This window comes from Brachionichthys hirsutus, chromosome 7, assembly GCF_040956055.1.
Source record: "Brachionichthys hirsutus isolate HB-005 chromosome 7, CSIRO-AGI_Bhir_v1, whole genome shotgun sequence".
NCBI classification, from domain to species: domain Eukaryota; kingdom Metazoa; phylum Chordata; class Actinopteri; order Lophiiformes; family Brachionichthyidae; genus Brachionichthys; species Brachionichthys hirsutus.
This window is the reverse complement of record NC_090903.1, coordinates 945,544-964,362: the sequence shown is the minus strand read 5'-3', so window position 1 is coordinate 964,362 and position 18,819 is coordinate 945,544. Positions and strand designations below refer to the sequence as shown.

Sequence of the window (18,819 nt, the reverse complement as noted above, 5' to 3'; positions counted from 1 at the left end):
CAAAGCTTCTAGAGAAAGCAGTTTCCAGTCAGCTGTGTGAATTCTTACAAGATAATCAGTTATTTGAGGTTTTCCAGTCGTGTTTCAGAGCTCATCATAGCACAGAGACAGCATTAGTTAAAGTCACCAATGACCTTTAATAGCGTCTGATAATGGACTTGTCTCCGTGCTTATTTTATTAGATCTCAGTGCAGCCTTTGACACAATAGATCATCAGATTCTGTTACAGAGGCTGGAACAATCTGTTGGTGTTAGAGGATCTGCATTGAACTGGTTTAGATCATATTTATCTGATAGATTTCAGTTTGTACGTGTTCATGATAAATCTATTTTTGAGATAGAATGTTAGAGTACAGTCAAAAAGTAGCATGTATTACAGTACAAGTACAGTCAAACAGTAGCATGTATTACAGTACAAGTACAGTCACACAGTAGCATGTATTACAGTACAAGTACAGTCACACAGTAGCATGTATTACAGTACAAGTACAGTCACACAGTAGCATGTATTACAGTACAAGTACAGTCAAACAGTAGCTTGTATTACAGTACAAGTACAGTAAACAGTAGTATATATTACAGTACAAGTACAGTAAACAGTAGTATATATTACAGTACAAGTACAGTCAAACAGTAGCATGTATTACAGTACAAGTACAGTCAAACAGTAGCATGTATTACAGTACAAGTACAGTCACACAGTATCATGTATTACAGTACAAGTACAGTCACACAGTATCATGTATTACAGTACAAGTACAGTCAAACAGTAGCATGTATTACAGTACAAGTACAGTCACACAGTAGCATGTATTACAGTACAAGTACAGTCAAACAGTAGCTTGTATTACAGTACAAGTACAGTAAACAGTAGTATATATTACAGTACAAGTACAGTCAAACAGTAGCATGTATTACAGTACAAGTACAGTCACAGTAGCATGTATTACAGTACAAGTACAGTCAAACAGTAGCATGTATTACAGTACAAGTACAGTCACACAGTAGCATGTATTACAGTACAAGTACAGTAAACAGTAGTATATATTACAGTACAAGTACAGTCAAACAGTAGCATGTATTACAGTACAAGTACAGTCAAACAGTAGCATGTATTACAGTACAAGTACAGTCACACAGTAGCATGTATTACAGTACAAGTACAGTCAAACAGTAGCTTGTATTACAGTACAAGTACAGTAAACAGTAGTATATATTACAGTACAAGTACAGTCAAACAGTAGCATGTATTACAGTACAAGTACAGTCAAACAGTAGCATGTATTACAGTACAAGTACAGTCAAACAGTAGCTTGTATTACAGTACAAGTACAGTCAAACAGTAGCTTGTATTACAGTACAAGTACAGTAAACAGTAGTATATATTACAGTACAAGTACAGTCAAACAGTAGCATGTATTACAGTACAAGTACAGTCAAACAGTAGCATGTATTACAGTACAAGTACAGTCACACAGTAGCATGTATTACAGTACAAGTACAGTCAAACAGTAGCATGTATTACAGTACAAGTACAGTCACACAGTAGCATGTATTACAGTACAAGTACAGTCAAACAGTAGCTTGTATTACAGTACAAGTACAGTAAACAGTAGTATATATTACAGTACAAGTACAGTAAACAGTAGTATATATTACAGTACAAGTACAGTCAAACAGTAGCATGTATTACAGTACAAGTACAGTCAAACAGTAGCATGTATTACAGTACAAGTACAGTCAAACAGTAGCATGTATTACAGTACAAGTACAGTCAAACAGTAGCATGTATTACAGTACAAGTACAGTCACACAGTAGCATGTATTACAGTACAAGTACAGTCACACAGTAGCATGTATTACAGTACAAGTACAGTCACACATCCTGTCTAAGAGGAGCATTTCTTAAATCATACATAAATCATCGACATTTAAAAATACAAATAAAACTAATATTAAATTACTCAATTGATGCAAAATAACAATAAATTAAAAAGACACTTAATATGTGCAACGTAGGTGGACAAAAAAAAGGGTGGGTGGGGGGGGGGTTGATCCGGAGAGAGTCGTGATGACTATCTCCGTTTCTGTCCCCCTGAAAGGTGTATTTTTAGGGCCGTTTTGAAGGAGGCCAAAGAGGTGCATGTTTTGAGGGCAGGAGTCAAACAGTTCCACCCTTAGGGGGCAGTATTGTAAAAAGATGATTTACCCATGTTAGTCCTGTAGGAGGGGGTAATCAGGTTGTTGTTTGAGCTCCCTCTAGTGTTGTGGCTGTGGGTGTCACTAAATCTGTGGATGTGTTTATTCAGGTATGCAGGGATTGAGGGGACTGAGGGCAGAGCTGCATTGACTATTTTAAATGCCAATCCCATTTTGAGTTGTTTAACCCTGTCTTCTACCCTGAGCCATTTTAGGCTAGCAAAATGTCCAGGAAGAAGGTGGGTCATGGGCCCCAGATTGAGGAGTAGCCCAATCAGTTTGTTTTGGGAGGTTTGGAGCCTGGTTTTCAGGGACACTTTGATGTTTGAATACCAGGAGGTGCTAGCATAGTCAAAGAGGGGCTGAACGAGGCTCCAGCAAGCGTCCGGAGACAAAAGCAGACATTCTGCCCAAAAATCCTGTTCTCTGATTGACTTTTTTGATCACCTTAGTTGCCATACTATCACCAGACAGGTATTTGTCAAGAACACAGCCCAAATAGGTAATCTCTTCTTTGCTGGAGATTACTGTATTATCGACTGTGACCTTGAAATCATTAACATTTATCTCACGCAGAGAGTGTTTAGACCCAAAAAGAATAGATTCTGTTTTACCAAGATGTAGTGACAGTTTGTTATCCGTAAGCCAAGTACGGATTCTGGTGACCTCAGAGCTGAGAGCCTCCTCAACCTGCACTTTGTCCTCTCCCAAAATCAGGAGTGCTGAGTCATCGGCAATCTTGCTGTTATTAATCTAAATAAAACTGAGGTATGCAGCGAGTTAAATAGCAACCCTCTCTTATTCTGTCTCTTTCAGAGTGACGTTGTGGGCAACACTGGTGAAGACAGCCAGCAAACGGGACGTTTGGGACGTGTGCCGAGCAGCTTGCCGATTCTGTCTACAGTTTGATGACAAGAGATTGAAAATTCCCAAATCTGAGAGTAAGATGATGAGTCATTTTTTAGGAAAGGATAATAGTACAAGTATTTCTATAGAGAAACTACAGGCTTACATGTATAACTGCTGCTGGTAGAACTGCTTTAATTTCTTTGCAAGGTTATAATTTTGTAAATCAGAATTGTTCGGTATATAGATTTGAGTCACAATAAAATACACGGGGAGTATCGAGAGTTTTGTTCGTGCTAACGGTGTTACACGAGTACATTCACACGAGTACATTCACACGAGTACATTCACACGAGTACATTCACACGAGTACATTCACACGAGTACATTCACACGAGTACATTCACACGAGTACATTCACACGAGTACATTCACACGAGTACATTCACACGGCACATTCATTCACGCTTACAGAATGCAAATGCTCGGCGGGTGAGAGCTGCGCAGACTGTCGTCACGGTGACAACGGAAGCCGAGCCAACAGGAAGGACTTCCTGCTCCTCCTCGCTGAAATCTACTTCATCAGCGCTGAGGTGTGTACTCGCTCACGCCCCTGAATACACAGATGGAGAATGTCCACATTCTTATAGGAGCGGTTAAGAAATATGGTTTAGACTTTAGAATCAAAGATATATGAAAATCAGCTACTGCGAGCGTCATGAGACGATGAAGACGATCTTATAGTTGAGCAGTATATTTTCATCAAGCTTGCAGTTCTGTAATACTCTGAAGATAACTCAATAGCAACTTGGCAGAAAACACAGACAACTCGTCAGTCCCTGGAGAAACTGAAGCGCTTGAACCTTTAGTCTCTAGACATGCTCATCTCTTGTGTCCCTCTTTATTTCATGCCACATGGGCCCCATTTCCTGCTTCTTCATTTTAAAATACGCCATGTCTCAGTCAGAAAAGGAAGATGACAGTTCTGTGTGTTTCCTTCCTCTGTCCACAAGTCTTTCTGTTGTTTTTAATCTTCTGTGACATTTGGATGTCTTCGCTCTCATTTCATATGAAGTTGGAAGCCAGCTTTTATAATGTATATGTTTTGTCTCAACCAGGCCACCATCCAAAAGCTGCGAACAGAGGGGGTGCACCTTAACGGCCCTGCTGTCCCCACGGGAGCTCCAGACGTTTGTGTGTCTGACGAGGATCCACACCGGCTCGTTTACAGGTGAAACACAATATGTATGCACACGTGCAGTAACAGGAGTACTTTGAACGTCCATGCGTTTTCAGCTGGACAGGTGCTGGTGCAGTACACACCTGTGTGTACGATATGTGGCTCCTCTCTCACAGTAAAACACACCTGTCTCTGCCTCCCCCCGTCTCCCCCCGTCTCCCCCGTCTCCCCCGTCTCCCCCGTCTCCCCCGTCTCCCCCCGTCTCCCCCAGAGGCTGGATCCAGGCTCTGTCTGACCACGCCACTCGCAGCGTTTTGCGAGCAGCAGAGCTCGGAGCAGAGATCAGGGAGCTGTGGCTGGTTGAGAACGCAGCCGTGTACCTGTGGAACCACAGCAGGCACCTGCTGGCAGCTGGGGAGTACCTACGCTTGCTTCCTACCTTCCAGCCGCTGGTGGACATCGTCCAGAGGAGCGGACTCTACGGGTACCTGAACCAGCAGGTGTATCAGATCCAGACGGACTCTCCTCCGTCGATCAATGGAAGTCATTTCTTGCTGTCGCTCTTCATTTGAAAGGTTTTGGTCTTCAGTGGGTTAGAATCTCTTTAGATAATTATTAGAACTAAATCACTAAAGCTCAACATCTCTGGTAACGATACTCGATTTAATTACAAGGTAGACGACTGTTTCATCTGCTGTTCAAAATGTTCTCTCAGTGCTGGAGAACTTGAGGACAGAAGACATTTTAGCAGAAAACAGGACGAGACAATCCTACGATTGCTGTTCTTTCAGCGTGTCCCCTGAGGGGTCGCCACAGCAACCCAACGTTCTCCACTTCACCCTGTCCTTTGCATCGTCCTCCCCAACACCAGCCACTCTCATGTCCTCCCTCACTACGTCCATGTCTCTTCTCCTGACTTTCTCTCTGACCTTGTCTCCAAATCGTCTAACCTTCACTGTCCCTCTTATTGTCTCATTTCTAATCCTGTCCAACCTGGACACTCCCAAGGAGAACCTCAGCATCTTCATCTCCTCCACTTCTAGCTCCGCCTCCTGTCCTTTTCTAAGAGACACTGTCTCTAAGCCGTCCATCGTGGCTGTCCTCACCACTGTCTCTAAGCGTCCATCATGGCTGTCCTCACCACTGTCTCTAAGTTGTCCATCGTGCCTGTCCTCACCACTGTCTCTAAGCCGTCCATCATGGCTGTCCTCACCACTGTCTCTAAGCGTCCATCATGGCTGTCCTCACCACTGTCTCTAAGCCGTCCATCATGGCTGTCCTCACCACTGTCTCTAAGCCGTCCATCATGGCTGTCCTCACCACTGTCTCTAAGCGTCCATCATGGCTGTCCTCACCACTGTCTCTAAGCCGTCCATCATGGCTGTCCTCACCACTGTCTCTAGGCCGTCCATCATGGCTGTCCTCACCACTGTCTCTAAGCCGTCCATCATGGCTGTCCTCACCACTGTCTCTCAGCCGTCCATCATTTTAAAACATGCCATGTCTCAGTCAGAAAAGGAAGACGACCCTTAAACACGGACCACAGGGGGCGTTGGAGCTTCCCTGATCGTGTGTCGAGGTCTCATCACTTCCTCTTGCACACGCATCTTGAACCCGTTGGTCAGTTATTCTCCTTCAGCCTGACCCACGTTGCCATGTTGCCCAGAACTATTGCCCACCTGGCTCCTACAATGTGGTTTGTATGAGGTTGCTAACCTCACACAAACATTCCTCTCTTCTGAAAACAATTTTAGTCTCCTCAAATTTGACTCAAGTCATTCTTCTCTAGATAACTTTAGCTCACTCAGAAAACAAGTTCTTTGTTCTTCTTAGGAAGCAGAAGAGAGGCTTTATGAAAGCAGCTCATAGCCGAGCAATGATCATGTGAATTTTGGAATTTGGACCAATGTACGTTTTGTCCTTGTTTTGACAGACACGGACAAAACGCTTTCCATTCAGAAAGGACTCGTGTCTGAACGGTTTAACGAATGGCCTTTGAGCCCAACCTGCAGTTCTTGTTTTCTCCGGTAATGCCAGTGACCAGCGTCTCTGTCATGACTTCTCAGGAACCGTGTTCTGTTTGCTCTGCTGTGCGACGCCGTGGCCCGGGGGTTGGGCCAGCCGCGTGCGCGGCCGGATGCCGTTAAGCCAGACCGGCCAGGAGACGAGACGCAAGACAAAGCTGGGAAGGGAAAGGACAAAGCCGTCAGCGTGAGCAGAGAGCCTCCAGAGCCCGCTGGCCCGCAGGACGTGCACAAGGCAAAAGAGGTACGACAGTGTGTGCCTTGCTCAGCGGTGCTTCGGCAGCGCTCCAGAGGTAGACTGGCGCCTCTCCGGCCCACGTTCAGATTGGGCTGTGACTCGAACCAACCCGATTTCCAGCCCGCTGAGCCACAGCTGCAGAAATCACTAGATTCATATCGTTACTAAAAAGCGTCTGGCCCCAGATACTGTGAGTAGAAACGAATTAGAATTAGAGTTTAATACAGGAATGATTTAGTATTACTCCAGGGCCTAGAAACCAATGTACTAACCAATGTACTAACCAATGTACCAAAGTACCTCGTAATCTGAAATGACAGATTATCCTGCAAAGATTAAATAGCAAAATTAATAAACAAAAATTCAACAGAAATGTCTTTCAAGCTGAAACAGAATCCTGAAACATGCCTGTCATGTTCCGTAAGGAGGTCTGTGTACTTGATCCTTTACCCTCCGCAGACCGACGCCACTAACCAGGCTGACATCTCTTTCTGCACTTCCTCCCAGCTCTGTGACTCCGCCCTGCACACGTTAAACGCCGGCGTCCCAGCGCACGTCACCATCGCAGCGAGGAAACACGTTTTGGCCACATGGGTGCGAACCAAAAGGCTCCAGCAGCAGCAGACAGGCTCCCGGGAAGCTGCAGATGAGGTACCAGGCCGGAAGAAAGCCTTTCAAAGCGCTTCATGTTTGATGTTTGCTCAATGCGAGACGTTTGGAAACGTTCATCAGTCGACTGGGGGCTGTGGTCAGGGGGCCTGGGGGAGGGTTTAAGGTGCGGCCCGCTCTCTGGGGAGGCAGACTATCGGCTACTTTTTCCTCTTCCTCATCATTCCTCATCGCTCGCTGATCATTCGGCATCACTTGAGTCTGTTTTTATCGGCCTGATGTCATGAAGCCCCAGAAAACGACTGGAGGAAATTAAGACGAAATAACTTCGGAGCTACAGCAGATGATCAAAGAAGGGCTGTCCTGAGAATAATTATCATCTCACCATTTCTAATTATATCAGGTTTATCTGCGGCTGGGGCTGATAAACCGTACTTTATTGTCTATTGTTTAGCTGCCACACAGAACGACAACACGACACGTAGCATCACAGCTCACTGAACAACGATAATGTAAGAGCAGAAAAGGACTAATAGATTATAAACATCACAGACGTGTTTCAGAAGCGTTAGGGCGATATTACAGTCATACGTTCGGTCTTTTAATTCCATGCTCGCGTATTTAAATGCATCCTGAGGCGCTATTCAGTTCTCGTATGTCCGGTGGGAATTACTCCAGAGCTTGACAGACGATAAACAACGGTCCTCTTCAAAGCATTTGTCTTTGGACGAACCCCAACCCAGCTGCACAAAGGACCATTCCGTTGCTGTGACAACCATTTCCTCGAGTTATCCCTTCAGCCTAATCCGAATAGTCTCATTCAGAAATGCAGTGTTCATATCAAAGTGGCTTTATCCTTCATGAGTCGATCATTGATCGTACGTGATCGATGCGCTCGTTCTCCTACTGCAGCGCGAGGACGACGAGTCGTCGGCGTCCACGCGTGTCCTGGTTGGACTGGAGATGCTGCGGTCCAACGGAAACCCGCGGCACGTGGAGCTCTGTGTCCCCAGCCTCTCCGAAGTACGTACCGGGACATTGTCCCACGACCCAGAGAATGGCTCTCTGCTTCCAGAATCCTGGACCTGCCTGTTTGCTTCTCCAACCCGATAGCTGGTGAGCAAGGCATCAGAGTGTCGCTGGGCCGACGCCGTGGTGGAGCTGCAGGTGTGGTGCCAGCTCGCCGTTTTCTGCCACCACGCTGACGACCACAGCTCAGTGTTGAGCTGCACCGACAGAGCTCTGCAGCTAGAGGGCCTTCAAGCAGGGCCTCGGGCTTTGTGAGTTCAGAAACCGCTGCTGCTGGGGGGCAGATCAGATGGGGCAGATGAGATGGGGCAGATGAGATGGGGCAGATGAGATGGGGCAGATGAGATGGGGCAGATGAGGTGGGGCAGATGAGAGGGGGCAGATGAGATGGGGCAGATGAGGTGGGGCAGATGAGGTGGGGCAGATGAGATGGGGGCAGATGAGATGGGGCAGATGAGGTGGGGCAGATGAGATGGGCAGATGAGAGGGGGGCAGATGAGATGGGGGCAGATGAGATGGGGCAGATGAGGTGGGGCAGATGAGATGGGGGCAGATGAGATGGGGGCAGATGAGATGGGGCAGATGAGGTGGGGCAGATGAGATGGGCAGATGAGAGGGGGGCATATTGATGAGTGCTGCATGTTTCTGGTGTGTAGGGGGCCAGCAAGTCCCCCCTCTTAAATTAGCACGCCGTGATACGGAACGCATCGGAGGAGACGTCGTGGGCGGGGCCTCAGAACCTGCCGTCCACTCGATTGGCTCGCTGCTTTCCAGCGTGTCGTGAGCAGGCGGCCGAACAGTTGCGCGTTGCGTTGCTTGTGTCTCAGTTCCGTACCTGAATGAGTATTGATTGCCTTTAGCAGCTGTTGCCCCTCCTTGCCCCCCCAGCTACGGCCCGGCTGCAGTGAGCGAGCTGTTGAGCAGCGCCTGCTCTCTCAGGGGGCTGAGTCTGGTCCAGACGTGCGCTGGAGATCTACCCGCTTACAGACGGGCTCTGGGTTTCCTTCTGTCCGGCGTCAGGTGACATTCCCGCGTTGCACCATCCTCTCTCTCTTGTTCTGTGTGTCTCTCTGCCTTCACTCCATGCTCTCTCTCTTGTTCTGTGTGTCTCTCTGCGTTGCACCGTCCTCTCTCTCTTGTTCTGTGTGTCTCTCTGCCTTCACTCCATGCTCTCTCTCTTGTTCTGTGTGTCTCTCTGCCTTCACTCCATGCTCTCTCTCTTGTTCTGTGTGTCTCTCTGCCTTCACTCCATGCTCTCTCTCTTGTTCTGTGTGTCTCTCTGCCTTCACTCCATGCTCTCTCTCTTGTTCTGTGTGTCTCTCTGCCTTCACTCCATCCTCTCTCTCTTGTTCTGTGTGTCTCTCTGCCTTCACTCCATGCTCTCTCTCTTGTTCTGTGTGTCTCTCTGCCTTCACTCCATCCTCTCTCTCTTGTTCTGTGTGTCTCTCTGCGTTCACTCCATGCTCTCTCTCTTGTTCTGTGTGTCTCTCTGCCTTCACACCATGCTCTCTCTCTTGTTCTGTGTGTCTCTCTGCCTTCACTCCATCCTCTCTCTCTTGTTCTGTGTGTCTCTCTGCCTTCACTCCATGCTCTCTCTCTTGTTCTGTGTGTCTCTCTGCCTTCACTCCTCCCGATGTGCTCTGTGCTCTTGGTGTTTTCCACAGTTATGCAGAAAGGGCCGCCCACCCGGCGCTGTGTGCTGCCGCTGTCAGCCATTACTGGAACGCTTGTCTCCCCTTCACTCAGACTCCAGAGGGGAGGCTGCTGCTCCAGCAGCCCCTGGAGAAGCTCCTCGCGGCCCTGCTCCATACCAACAGGAAGCACGTGCACGTATGGACTTCATGCACGTGAATTGTGTCTTTGCTGTGCGGCTTGCTTTAGGCTTAGGAGTGAATACGATCACTCAGAGCTCCTCTCTTTAGTTTAATTATAATGTCAGCAACATTCATCCAAAGCTTTTCATCCAATGTTTCGACCATTCCAAGCAAATATTCCACGTTGATGGACAATAAAGGTAAAGAAAAAAAGACACCCGAGCCTCCTCATCCGGACGCAGCTCTACTCCGAGCTCCTCCCGGATGACTGAGCTTCTCACCCGATCTCTAAGGGAGAGCCCCGCCCCCCCACGGAGGAAGCTCATTTCAGCCCCTTGTACCCGGGATCTCGTTCTCTGTCGATCTCCCGCTCCATTCTTCCCTCACTCGTGAACAAGACCCCGAGGTACTTGAACTCCTCCACTTGGGGCAGGATCTCCTCCCCGACCTGGAGGGTGCACTCCACCCTTTTCCGGCTGAGAACCATGGCCTCGGATTTAGAGGTGCTGATTCTCATCCCGGCCGCTTCACATGCGGCTGGAACCGATCCAGTGAGAGCTGGAGGGCGTGGCCTGATGAAGCCAACAGGATCACGTCGTCTGCAAAAAGCAGCGACCCAATCCTGAGGTCACCAAACCGAACCCCCTCAACGCCCCGGCTGCACCTAGAAATTCTGTCCATAAAGGTTCTGAACAGAATCGGTGACAAAGGGCAGCCCTGACGGAGTCCAACCCGCACTGGAAATAGGTCCGACTTACTGCGGGCCGAGCTCTGGTACCGGTCATATAGGGAGCGGACGGCCCGTATCAGTATTCATATTGTGCGCTGACTGAAATACGGCAAAACATGAACAGCAGATCACGCCAGAAGAGAGTCGGGCGTGAACGTTCATGTCCTGCGACTCGATCAAGTCAACGTGGTTCTGGTTCTGTTCACACCACAGCTGGAGTAAACTGTAGTGTGTCACCGTGGCTTGCTCGGAACCTCGGCCAGGGTGACAACAGGCACCAGTGGGGTGGGGGGGGGGGGGGTACCGTAGTATTTACCCCCCCCAGGAGGCTGTGCTTTCGTTAGCAAGACAACTGAAAACGTTCTGGATGCATCTGGATGAAATGTTCAGGAAACGTTGGGAATCGCAGCAGGAATTCAGAATCACGTAACCTTCAGAAGTACGCAGAATCATCACGAATGCATATTTTACATTCCTGTGAAAATGCCCAACAAGAATTAATGGTCATTATTACTAGCTGTGGGGGGGCAGCTAAGGGGGCAGGGCCGCAGGGTCACCGTGTGACCTTTCACCTTGGTAGAAGGACACAGTGAATCCTTTCCTTTACGTTTCAGGAGCAGAGCAGCAGCTCGCTGGCCTGGAGAGCTCCGCCTCTTCCAAGTCCCAAACATCAAGTCCCGGGTGAGCAGTTCAAGGACCCTTTAAAACACATGTAGGGTTCGGGGGGGCATCTGCCCCAGGGGACTATAGGGTCCCACATTCACCTCAGGCTGGAGAGCCTGTAAACTTCAGACAGAGGTCTCAGGTCCTCATCTGGATCTGAACCCAGAACCTGATGTCTGACGGGCCTCAGTACTGTGAAGAGGGAAGGGAAGTGTTTTTAGTGCATACACATGAATATTGTTGAGTCATTATTACAGAGTACAAACACAGTGCAGCAAGATAATAGTAATACAATACTGCAATACTCATCTCTATTATACAGGCTTTGCTTAAACTATAAATATCCAAAACTAACACAGATATTAGAAATTCTAACTTCATCAATAAATGTTTTAAATTGTCAATGTTTGTTAGACCCCTCTAAAATAATTATTACTATTATTTTAAATTCTAGATTTAAACTATTAGGGAACAGTGTAAATGTATTCGTTTCTGTACATCTGGATGTAGCTGAAGCGGATCTAACGCTGAGACGAAAGCTTTACGGTTTGCTGCTCCTCGTCCACGCTGACAAAGAGGACTGGGACGGAGCTCTGCGTCTGTTGGACCAAGCCGTGAGGGACATGTCCTGCAGCAGAGACAGACTGTGAGTACAAACACAAGACAATAGAGACATGTCCTGCAGCAGAGACAAACTGTGAGTAAAACACAAGACCATAGAGACATGTCCTGCAGCAGAGACAAACTGTGAGTAAAACACAAGACAATAGAGACATGTCCTGCAGCAGAGACAGGCTGTGAGTAAAACACAAGACAATAGAGACATGTCCTGCAGCAGAGACAGGCTGTGAGTAAAACACAAGACCATAGAGACATGTCCTGCAGCAGAGACAAACTGTGAGTAAAACACAAGACAATAGAGACATGTCCTGCAGCAGAGACAAACTGTGAGTAAAACACAAGACAATAGAGACATGTCCTGCAGCAGAGACAAACTGTGAGTAAAACACAAGACAATAGAGACATGTCCTGCAGCAGAGACAGGCTGTGAGTACAAACACGATACCATGACTGCAGGAAATACTGCGAACGAACGAATACCCTGTGTTCTACAGAGCTCTACTGAAGCAGCAAATACTGGTGAAAGCTCAGCTGGGTCAAAGCGTCCAGGAGGACATGCAGAAGTTAGGAGGGCAGTGCTGTTCATCGTTGTGGCACCAGGTGGCGCTGTGTACTGGATCGATTCCACAACAACTGGCTTGCTACCAGAAATCCATCTCCTCACTTCTGGTACTGCTTTGAGTCTTTGTCCAAACAGAACCTGCTCAAAAACAGATTCATGGACTGCATCAGGACGGATGGATGATGGGTGGATGGATGGATGGATGGACGGATGGATGAGTGGATGGATGATGGGTGGACGGATGATGGGTGGATGGATGGATGGATGGATGGATGATGGGTAGACGGATGGATGATGGATGGATGGATGGATGATGGGTGGGTGGATGACGGATGGTTGGGTGGATGGATGATGTGTGGACGGATGGATGGATGAGTGGATGGATGATGGGTGGACGGATGATGGGTGGATGGATGATGGGTGGATGGATGATGGGTGGATGGATGGATGATGGATGGATGGATGGATGATGGGTGGGTGGATGACGGATGGTTGGGTGGATGACGGATGGTTGGGTGGATGGATGGATGGATGAGTGGATGGATGGATAAGTGGATGGATGATGGGTGGACGGATGATGGATGGATGGATGGGTGGATGATGGGTAGACGGATGGATGATGGATGGATGGATGGATGGATGATGGGTGGATGATGGTTAGACGGATGGATGATGGGTGGATGATGGGTAGACGGATGGATGATGGATGGATGATGGATGGATGATGGGTGGATGATGGTTAGACGGGTGGATGATGGGTGGATGATGGGTAGACGGATGGATGATGGATGGATGATGGATGGATGATGGGTGGATGGATGATGGATGGATGATGGATGGATGGATGATGGATGGATGATGGATGGATGGGTGGATGGATGATGGATGGACGGATGGATGTGTACTCAGCAGAGACACTGTCTAGTAAAGATCTCTAGCACCACGGTGTGGAGGCAGCCTGTCATTACACTCAGACTCGTTCCCGAGACCTTGGTTTTATATATATATATATATTATTTTACTTTTTCCCGTTTTTCAAAATAAAACACCTGTCAGAATCGAATAATCAATCCAGGGGAAATTATATAAATTATGTATTCTTCTCGTGCAGTCCGGTAACACACGTCTCCCGGACCGGTACCGGTCCGTGTCCCTGCGGTTGGGGACCACTACGGTAACACACGTCTGACGGACCGGTACCGGTCCGTGTCCCTGCGGTTGGGGACCACTACGGTAACACACGTCTCAAGGACCGGTACCGGTCCGTGTCCCTGCGGTTGGGGACCGCTACGGTAACACACGTCTGATGGACCGGTACCGGTCCGTGTCCCTGCGGTTGGGGACCACTACGGTAACACACGTCTGATGGACCGGTACCGGTCCATGTCCCTGCGGTTGGGGACCACTACGGTAACACACGTCTGATGGACCGGTACCGGGCCGTGTCCCTGCGGTTGGGGACCGCTACGGTAACACACGTCTGATGGACCGGTACCGGGCCGTGTCCCTGCGGTTGGGGACCACTACGGTAACACACGTCACATGGACCGGTACCGGTCCGTGTCCCTGCGGTTGGGGACCGCTACGGTAACACACGTCACATGGACCGGTACCGGTCCGTGTCCCTGCGGTTGGGGACCGCTACGGTAACACACGTCTGACGGACCGGTACCGGTCCGTGTCCCTGCGGTTGGGGACCGCTACGGTAACACACGTCTGACGGACCGGTACCGGTCCGTGTCCCTGCGGTTGGGGACCGCTACGGTAACACACGTCTGATGGACCGGTACCGGGCCGTGTCCCTGCGGTTGGGGACCACTACGGTAACACACGTCTGATGGACCGGTACCGGGCCGTGTCCCTGCGGTTGGGGACCACTACGGTAACACACGTCTGATGGACCGGTACCGGGCCATGTCCCTGCGGTTGGGGACCGCTACGGTAACACACGTCTGATGGACCGGTACCGGGCCGTGTCCCTGCGGTTGGGGACCACTACGGTAACACACGTCTGATGGACCGGTACCGGGCCGTGTCCCTGCGGTTGGGGACCACTACGTACCGTAATAGACAGAATGGCCTCTTTCACAAAGCCCAGGCGCCCTTTCAGCTTCAGGGGTCGGACAGAAGCACCAGGAAGTGGAGCGTCTCTGTCCCCGTGTCTGTCTCTGAGGTCTGTCTTTGTGAACAGAGTGTGGAGAGCCGGTGGAAGAAGATCAGCCTTCTGTTAGAGTTTGGAGAATGGCTCTACAATCACAGCTTCCCCAAAGCCGAGGCCCGGGGTCAGCTTCAGGGGGCCATCGACCTCCTCCTGCGCCCTGGAACGGGGGCCCCAGCAGGTATTCGGCGTCCCGGCACAGCGCTGTGCAGCCGAGCACGCTCGTTCACACAACGATTATAGAAAAGAAGGGTTCCTGAAATAAACGGCCGTTGGATTACGATGAGAATCACAGGAACTAATGACCAATGAGATGAAACGATCAATAATAATCATCGTCATCGTGAAATCCATTTGCTGTGAGTCTCACGACTTCGGAGCGTCCCCTCACTGGGACTGTCATCAAACCTTTTTGATCTGGTGAGCACACGCAAGAAAAGGACGTCTGGACATAGCGGCTTGTGTAATGTCTGAGTCCTCGTCTTAAGGACACATTTCAAATGTCTCTAAATCTACGAGAATAGCAAAGTGCTGTTTAAAGGTCTGCTGGCGTGTCCCCCATGCGTGAAACGGCAACTACAAAGACACGTGTCTCTGCTACCGCCTTCCCTGTAGAATCCTCAGAGAGGGGGTCCCCGGTGGGGGTCCAGCACGTCTCCGTCTCAAATGTGTCCAGTCTGAAGGAGGTGCGGCAGCTGGACTTCCTGGTTCGTGCGCATACTCTGCTCGCCATCATGGCAGACAAGGCGTCCCCTGAGCACCGGCTGAACCTGCTCAGAGCGCACGTCTTCGTACTCCAAATATGGAAGGTGCTGCTGCGTCGCCCGGTGGATCAGATGCTATGCTACGTGCTATGCTACAGAAACGGTGCTCTTTGTCCCTCCAGATGTCTTTGGCAGTGGCCTTTGAGGTTTCTGGTGACATGGCAAGACGTCCTCTCGCTGCCGGACCCAAAAAAGGCAAAGGCAAAGACAAGGGCTTAGGCAAAAAGACGAAAGGAGTAAGTCCTTCAACGGTCACACGCGGTTCAACGGCAGGGAGGCCCGGGTAAAAACACATCCGAATATTCAGAGAGGAACGGAACACAGAGACAGTCAGGAACAGGAAACGGGACAATGGAAAGAACCTGGACGAAATCCCACATGTTTAACCCATTAATGAAAAATACAGGACAGCACTTAAGGAAAGGGTTAATTCACTGAAGTTGTCCTCCAGACTTCACAACACAGCAATGAAAAGGTTTCTATATTTGTACTACAGTATTTAGCATGTATTGTTTTATTCATTAGATGGAGCTTTAGAAATGTTCCGGACATATTTTCTGGTACTATAATAATGTAATAATGTATTAATAACAATTTAACATGTATTTTTGTGTGTAATACCTTTGTCCAGACACCCCCTGCAGAGGAGAGCCCTAAGCCGTCCATCCTCGCGAAGACTCCTCCGTCCACCTCCAGGGACTGGGCTCGCTACGTCTGTCCTGAGCCGGCCAGACGGGTCTTCAGAACCAACACGGACCCCGGCTGCATCAACAGCCTCAGCATGAAGAACCAGGCAAGCCCAGACACCAGCGGGTCCTCTGCATCGTCCTCCCTCACTACGTCCATGTCTCTTCTCCTGGGTCGTCCTCTAGTCCTGTCCTCTGCATCGTCCTCCCTCACTACGTCCATGTCTCTTCTCCTGGGTCGTCCTCTAGTCCTGTCCTTTGCATCGTCCTCCCCAACACCAGCCACTCTCATGTCCTCCCTCACTACGTCCATGTCTCTTCTCCTGGGTCGTCCTCTAGTCCTGTCCTTTGCATCGTCCTCCCCAACACCAGCCACTCTCATGTCCTCCCTCACTACGTCCATGTCTCTTCTCCTGGGTCATCCTCTAGTCCTGTTCCCTGGCAGTTCCATCCTCAGCATCCTTCTACCGATATAGTCCCTGTCTCTCCTCTGGACATGTCCAAACCATCAAAGTCTGGTCTCTCTGACCTTGTCTCCAAAATGTCTATCCTTCACTGTCCCTCTTATTGTCTCATTTCTAATCCTGTCCAACCTGGACACTCCCAAGGAGAACCTCAGCATCTTCATCTCCTCCACTTCTAGCTCCGCCTCCTGTCTTTTCCTCAGAGACACTGTCTCTAAGCCGTCCATCATGGCTGTCCTCACCACTGTCTCTAAGCCGTCCATCATGGCTGTCCTCACCACTGTCTCTAAGCCGTCCATCATGGCCGTCCTCACCACTGTCTCTAAGCCGTCCATCATGCTGTCCTCACCACTGTCTCTAAGCCGTCCATCATGTCTGTCCTCACCACTGTCTCTATCTAAGCCGTCCATCATGTCTGTCCTCACCACTGTCTCTATCTAAGCCGTCCATCATGGCTGTCCTCACCACTGTTTCTCAGCCGTCCATCATGTCTGTCCTCACCACTGTCTCTAAGCTGTCCATCATGGCTGTCCTCACCACTGTCTCTAAGCCGTCCATCATGCTGTCCTCACCACTGTCTCTAAGCCGTCCATCATGCTGTCCTCACCACTGTCTCTAAGCCGTCCATCATGGCTGTCCTCACCACTGTCTTGTGGACCTGTCCCTTCGTCCTATCACAGAGCACCCCTGATGCTGTCCTCCCCCGTTCCATTGGTGGTCTGGAGTCTTAATTATATTATATCTGGTATAGAGTTCACCGAAGACGAGCTTTCCTTTCATTGGTCGGTGTTTCTGCTTAAAACACCGTTTCCATTCATCGTCATCAGGTTTTTTTAAATGAGGAACTTTAGTGGAACCTGAACTAGTTCTGTTTTGGGGTTCTACTTCACAACTCTTGTTAAAAATATATATAATGCAAATTGGAGACATAGAGAAGGAGAGAATGGTATCATTAAGGAGCTTGTTCTGGTTCTTTGCATAACCGTCCATCTTCCTTCCTGTAGACTCAGAGCCTGTTTCATCTCAACATGCTGGACAGAGAGCTTCGTTCAGTCAAGCTTGACCCCCTGACCCTGCCCATACTGCATCTCGCTGAGACCATTGCTCTTGATCTTCTGGAGAGGAGAAGCATCTCTGACTTCTACAGACTCAGGTGAAAACACTCAACTCTGCAGATGAAAGAAATGTTTCCTGTTTCCTGGTGCTATTCTAAGTCCAAAGTCCAAAAAGAAAAGATAACTTCATTGTGGAGTCAAGAAAAGAAAAGTACATCTCGGGATGTTAAGCAGGAGAAATGGGTTTGAAGGAGGGCTGTAGGCGCCTCCTCTTCGGCTTTGTGTTCCGGCACAGCAAAGTGAAGAAGCGACGTTAACTCATGCTCCCACTCGACTCCGTGCCTTTACGTTGCTCTTCCACCACATTAGAATTGTGAGGACTTGCTGCCAGCTGGGCTTTGAGACACATTCGCCATATCAGGAACAGCTGCTTGAACTGAGTCGGATCCACGGCCCAGAACAGATGGGGTCAGTCGATTCAGCCGTCCGGCTTTCAGAGCTGCACATTTTCTTTTCATGGCTAACACTGTGATATGATCTATGACATGTTTGCAGGTGCCACAAAGCGATTGCTTCTGTACAAGAAAGAAGAAGCCTTCACAAACCGTGTAATCAGGTCAGCTCCTTTGAATACGGGGAGCCTCGGTTCTCCAACATAATTCATTCCCTAATACTGTTCCAAAACCGAAACTATATATCCCATAATAAATCATGTGAACTCGATGAATCCGTTCCTACGCAGCAGATAAATGTCCGTTTCCATGCCTAGAGGTATATTAATGTGTAACTACGTGTATCTAAACAACAGAAAACACATAAAAAACGAAGGCATTATAAGGTCATTTAACAGAATTCTGTATCATTTATCGTTTTGGTTGCGGTGTTGGGAGGGAGGGGGAGGGGTTACCGGTATTCCTTTGAAAGATTCCTCCTCCATAAAGCGACTGCGTAACTCTTTTGCTCAGCTTACTTATAGGAAACGTTGAAATCATCAATTTCTCCATACCGTACCGCGCAGCAATATCCCAAAAAATGGACACTATTTTCATATTAAGATAAGATGATAAGATAAAATAGAACTTTACTAATCCCGAAGGAAATTCTGGTTCCATGTTGGTCAAACAAATTTTGGGGATTATTTCCTCTTTCCTTTTCTTTTCCAGTCTCTTATATATAC

The 18,819-nt window shown here is 48.7% G+C and overlaps 1 protein-coding gene across 1 annotated transcript in view; it reads left to right on the top strand.

The window, feature by feature from the left end:
- Nucleotides 1-18,819, top strand: part of LOC137895978 (cilia- and flagella-associated protein 46) — a 73,686-nt gene that overhangs the window by 19,473 nt on the left and 35,394 nt on the right. Inside the window, 20 exon segments of the mRNA XM_068741506.1 lie at nt 3,016-3,152; nt 3,520-3,638; nt 4,164-4,276; nt 4,497-4,709; nt 6,292-6,493; nt 6,947-7,138; nt 8,009-8,119; nt 8,210-8,376; nt 9,014-9,145; nt 9,790-9,955; nt 11,284-11,350; nt 11,843-11,978; nt 12,448-12,622; nt 14,707-14,854; nt 15,298-15,482; nt 15,560-15,673; nt 16,069-16,230; nt 17,592-17,740; nt 18,012-18,110; nt 18,198-18,258. Coding sequence (XP_068597607.1) covers nt 3,016-3,152; nt 3,520-3,638; nt 4,164-4,276; nt 4,497-4,709; nt 6,292-6,493; nt 6,947-7,138; nt 8,009-8,119; nt 8,210-8,376; nt 9,014-9,145; nt 9,790-9,955; nt 11,284-11,350; nt 11,843-11,978; nt 12,448-12,622; nt 14,707-14,854; nt 15,298-15,482; nt 15,560-15,673; nt 16,069-16,230; nt 17,592-17,740; nt 18,012-18,110; nt 18,198-18,258 — 2,848 coding nt within the window.